At 52.0% G+C, this 5036-nt stretch overlaps 1 protein-coding gene across 1 annotated transcript in view; it reads left to right on the forward strand.

Moving 5' to 3' along the window:
• The window catches only part of PEMT (phosphatidylethanolamine N-methyltransferase), a 35676-nt gene that overhangs the window by 22356 nt on the left and 8284 nt on the right, over positions 1–5036 (forward strand). Inside the window, exon 3 of the mRNA XM_009870566.1 lies at positions 4005–4150. Within this exon, the coding sequence (XP_009868868.1) occupies positions 4005–4150 (146 nt within the window). The remainder of the gene's footprint in view (positions 1–4004; positions 4151–5036) is intronic.

Consider the following 5036-nt stretch of genomic DNA (forward strand, 5'->3'; position numbering starts at 1 on the left):
CCCCCCCCCCCCTCCCCCCCCCCTCCCCCCCAGCCCCTGGCCCCAATTCTGCCCCAGTTGTGTTTGCCAGCCCCACTTTCCAGGCTGATATTTGGGATCAGGCAGGGGGAACACTGCTGGGCTGCTCCCAGCAGCGACCCAATTTGCTGGACAAAGTCTTTGCCCTCCTTTGCGGGATTATGAAACGCCTTTGCTGCGAGCCGCCGAGAGAGGCCTAGAGACCTAAAAAGCTCAGCTTTTCTCTACGTACAGTGTTTACAGGTTTGCTTTGTGCTCCGTGCAGCCTTTGGGGGTGCATTTTGGGCTACGAGTTTGATAAGTATTCCCGTGTTTGTGCTCGACATCCTCCAGTTGAATAAATCGGTGCCCGTTTGTGCAAACCTGGCCCTGTGTCCCCGTTGTGACCCAGCGAGAGGACCTGCAGCTGACTTCCCTCCCTTCCACTTTGTTCCTGTGAGCCCACTGGTGGCACATCTCCGTCCTCATGTTTTGGTAACATTTGGAGTGTTTCTCCAGTTCATGTGGTTTATGATGTGGTGATTGTTACGTGGTAATTCTTATGTCCCTGCCCATGGCAAGGAGGTTGGAATTAGGTGATCTTTAAGGTCCCTTCCAACCCAAACCATTCCATGGTTCTAACTAAGAGAGGGAAGATTCAGACTGCGTAGAAGGAAGAAAATTTTTATGATAAAGGCAATAAAACAGTGGATTAGGCTGCCCAGAGAGGTATCAGATGTCCCATCCCTGGAAACACTGAAGGTCATGTTGGATGAGGCTCCGAGTTCAAGATGTCCCTGCTTGCTGCGGGGGGCTTGGAGGAGGTGAGCTTGAAAGGTCCTTTCCAAGCCAAACCAGTCTGTGATTCCTACGAAGTGTTGATGAACGTGTAGCAATGGCTGATCGCTGATTTGGGATGAGTGGGCAGAGCAAAGCCCGCTTCCTTGGCTTCCCCGTGCCAACCCCTGACAGGAATTGGCCAGATCTGCCAATTTGGCCAGAGCAGAGCTGATGGATTTGTGTTTTTTTCCCAAGCTGAGATGGAGAGCGGGTGCCTCTGGCGTCACACTTCACATTGAGAAGCGTGGGGACGTGTCAGGGGAAGCCTCGTTTTCCAAAAATCCTTCCAGCCCCTGTCCGACGGTGGACATCCTTGTGATAGCAGCCGGGTATGTGATTAAAGTAGGTCACAGCCCACCTCTCCTGCACCGCTGAGAGGGATGCTCCTCACCATGGCAATTGCTCCGCTCGGCACATAAAGCGTTTCCAGGTACTGGGAGGGACAAAGCGCGGCTTTAATTGGTGCCCTCTTGGGTGCCGAGCTGGGCTGCTGCCTTGTCGCGCAGCCAGAAATAAATGCTGTGACAAACGTGACTCAGAGGCACGTGGTGAAAGGAGACGGCTTCATGACAGATCGGCTGCACGACTGGCGAGGGAGATCGCCAACACCTTGTCCTCTCCCTGCCAGGGGTGGCGAAACGCGGAGCGACGAGGCTCCCCCGCCACCGAGGAGTAGCCGCGGAGGCCGGAATAATTGACAACTCCGTGCTGCTTGTCATGGCCCAGCATCATAAATGCTTAAAAGGTTTATTTACCAATTCCAAAACCTCGCGCGCGCATCATGTTTAATGCAAATAGAGAGTGTGTTTAGGAAGATATAAAACATTACTAGAGGGAAAGGCAGTCCATTATCTCCGTGCAAACACCTCCCTCTCTAGCTGTAAGCCAGACAGCAGGGGACCGAGCAAGACGTGCTGATGAGGATAACTAATGCAGGCCTACCCGACCATGAAAAGGAAGGATGGGATCATCTGGAGCAGGGGAGATGGCTTTGCCAAAACAAACCACGTCACGTGCCGGTTGCAAAAACCTCCGAGGCTGATTTGCAGTCAGCCAGTTCGTGTTCTTGAAGCCACCTTTGTTCTCCTCGTGCTCCGAGGCCGAGTCAGGTCACCGGCATCGGATGGAGGAGCCTCAAGGATGTGACAGAGCACAAATCCAGCTCATCTGGGGCAAGAAGCAGCCTGCGCGTGCTGTACCTCGCTTTGCTCTCCCATCTCTTTGCTGGAGGCTGGGATCCAGGCAGGGGTCGGCTCGGCGCTGCTCTCCAGTCCTGCTTCCCCAGGGAGCAGAAAAAACAGGCTGTTTTGGTTTTTTTTTAATTGCTGTGAGATCCCTTCCCAGTGCTGGTGCCCTGCAGAGAGGTCCTGGGCCAGATGTGGAGTCAGACCCCTGGTGCTGTGAAAAGCTGAACGCATCTTCCTCTGCGGGAACACAGAACATCCCGAGTGTCCCCGGGGATGTTGCTTTGTGCTTTGAGAGCACGGGCGGACGAGCGCGTCCCGCGGAGGAATTGTTTTTCCACCCAAACCCAGGCAGAGCTGGTAGCAGGGCCACGGATTTGGACTTCCTCACAGGGCTAGTTTGTGTCATGTAAAAAAGAAATACCAGGGAGATGATGCAAAGGGCTGTGCAGCTGCCGCTGCTTCACGTTGCAGCCAGATTTGTGCATTCCAGTCAGCAATGGGTTCAAGCTAACCCAGCGTGAGCCTGGGGAGTGCAGGGAGGTGTGCTCGGCTCACTGGAAAAGGGAATTTCCCTGTAACTTTCAGCATGGGGGGCAGAGCACAAATGACGGAGGTTCTGCGTTCTTGCTCGCTCCCAAGGACATTACATTTATTCTGTGTTTTGTTTACTTGCTCTGGTCCAAAGTGAAGATTAAATGGCTTGCCCTGGGGTCCTAAAAATTCCTCAGCAGTAGAAAACCTAGTAGGAATGAGCTCCAATGAAAACAAAAAATATCATTCAGGTCTCTAAACCAGCAGGTTTAAATATCTTCTTGGACTTTGCTTGGTGCATGTAACTTGCCAACTGGTCTTTGAGCCTTCAAAAGGTGCGTTTCCAGCTGGGCAGGCAGGACTGTCTCTCTCAGCTTTTGTTTGGGCAACAGAGAAGATGCAGGGATTTACAGGGCTTGGGGAACCTGAACATCAGGAAAAAAATCTATCCCAAGCCCTCCAGGTAACGTCATGGAAGCGCTTTCCAGCCAAGGAGCCTGGGAGCGCGGGCAGCGGTGGCCGGAGGCGCAGGAGAGCTGTTATTCTACTTGAATTGGAGCCTCCAGGGTGCTCATTAAAAAAAGGCTCAAAGTTTCCTACCTCATGTGTCAACAGCATGTGGAGAAACCCTGCGTACAGCTCTGCAGGTCTGTTATCTCCTCTTACTATTATTACCAGGCTGGTTTTTTTTTTAATCACTGTGTTGTCTCTTTTGTAGTGGTACGTTTGTATCAGAGCTGTGCCAGATGCTGAGCCTGCTAAGCCCTGCTCCGGGCAAAGTTCAGGGGGCTGCAGGGAGGGGTCACAATTATTCCACTCCCAAACAAGTGTTTTGAAGGTCAGACCTGAAATGCCTGAACAAGCCTGGAGCTGAGAAGCTGCGTTCACACTTGAAAATGCGCCTCTCGTATTTTCCTTTCACCGTTCCAATCCTCCCCCTGACTGTCAGGCTTCAGCCGTGAATCACTCCTGGGCACGTGGTTAACACATGAACGCTGCAAAATATTTTGATGGAGAGGAACGGGGGTGGGAGCACAAGATAATCCAGGCAATTGTTCCCAACTCTTCCAGTCCTGTGCCGAGGCATCGCATCCTCCACCGTTGGCAAGGGCGTCTTTCTCAGAGCTCCCCAGTCGTGATGAAACCTGGGGTTTGGCAAGGAAAGCGAAGCTTTTGGCATTGCAGTTCAGTGGGGTCGGTATTTCCAGGAGTAGGCAGGGATTGCAAGTAGAAATAGCTGCCCCGAGTCAAGCCCTGGTTGCTCAAAAGGCTTCAGCTTCTTACTTTTCTCATTGGGAGGTTGAGTAGGTCCAGGTGCAAAAAGGGACCCAGTGAAGGTTCCTCCTCTGCAGCGTCTTCTCCCAAAGCATCTCCCAGGGAGAGGTGGGTGATGTTAGTACAAGTTGTTGACAGTTGTTAGTAACAACAGCCCTTGTTGTCTCTCGACAGCTTCACAGAAGCCATGAAGAGCCAGCCGAAGCTGGAGGGCTTGGACTGCCACTGGGCCTATTACTTGGGCTTGGCCATCTTGGCCGTGGGGAGTTTGTTTGTCGTCTCCAGCTTCTTGGCACTGGGATTCATCGGCACGTTCCTAGGTAAGCACTAAAAATTCAACAGCTTAACCAAACGGTGCGTTGAATTCTTGCAGGGATCTTTTACTAGGGCAGAGTCCTGTAAGAATTTCCTTGTCGTTGCTTTGAGGGCTGTTCAGTTTGACCTCGGCTTTGCGACAGCAAAGTGTGGCGTAACCACACCGTTCCCTCGCACGGAGAAGGTGGCGCAGTGGTTTTGTGTCATGAATCCCATCACCTTCATTGTCAAGCCTGAAATTTTGGAAAGCAGCTGATCGTCTTACGGTCCAGATGCCCACCAGAAAAGGGTCAGCACCAGCACGGTGGGGGCAAACTATCCAGCAGCCCTCTTCTGAGGCCCCACGTGCTCAACACACGCGCCCAGGCGGGATCTCATTTGTTCTTCCCTCTGCTATAAACCTGACGTTTGTTGACACATTCTTTTATCTGCCACTTTATGGCAGAAGGCATTTTCCACTGTGCCTGCTTTCACATTTAGAGAGTAATTCTATTAACGTTGTTGACTTTAAAAACACGCCAGTATGTGAGGAATTCATAAAAATAAAATAGAGACGGGAACAATAAATATCTAAGGAAAGGGGCAGCTCCTGCTGGCTGAAATAATCACAGCCCCAGCTTTGAAACTTCATTTAGGCTGCGCTTTTGCAAGTGCTTTACAAACCAAATTCAATTAGTTCCTGCAGCGTCTCCAGGAAGAAGAGAGGGAGGTAATAAGCCTTCCTGGTTTCAAGTGGAGTTGCAAAGAAATGTGTTGAGTTGGCCAAGATCCTGCTGCCAGAAATAGAGCTCAGCGCTCCTGAACCCGTGGCCTCACCCTTCATCTGGCTCCGGGTTACATCCCTGTCCCCCATCCCTGGCACCCTCCAGAATTGCCCGCAGACCCCAGGAG

This window comes from Apaloderma vittatum, unplaced genomic scaffold, assembly GCF_000703405.1.
Source record: "Apaloderma vittatum isolate BGI_N311 unplaced genomic scaffold, ASM70340v1 scaffold26815, whole genome shotgun sequence".
NCBI classification, from domain to species: Eukaryota; Metazoa; Chordata; class Aves; order Trogoniformes; family Trogonidae; genus Apaloderma; species Apaloderma vittatum.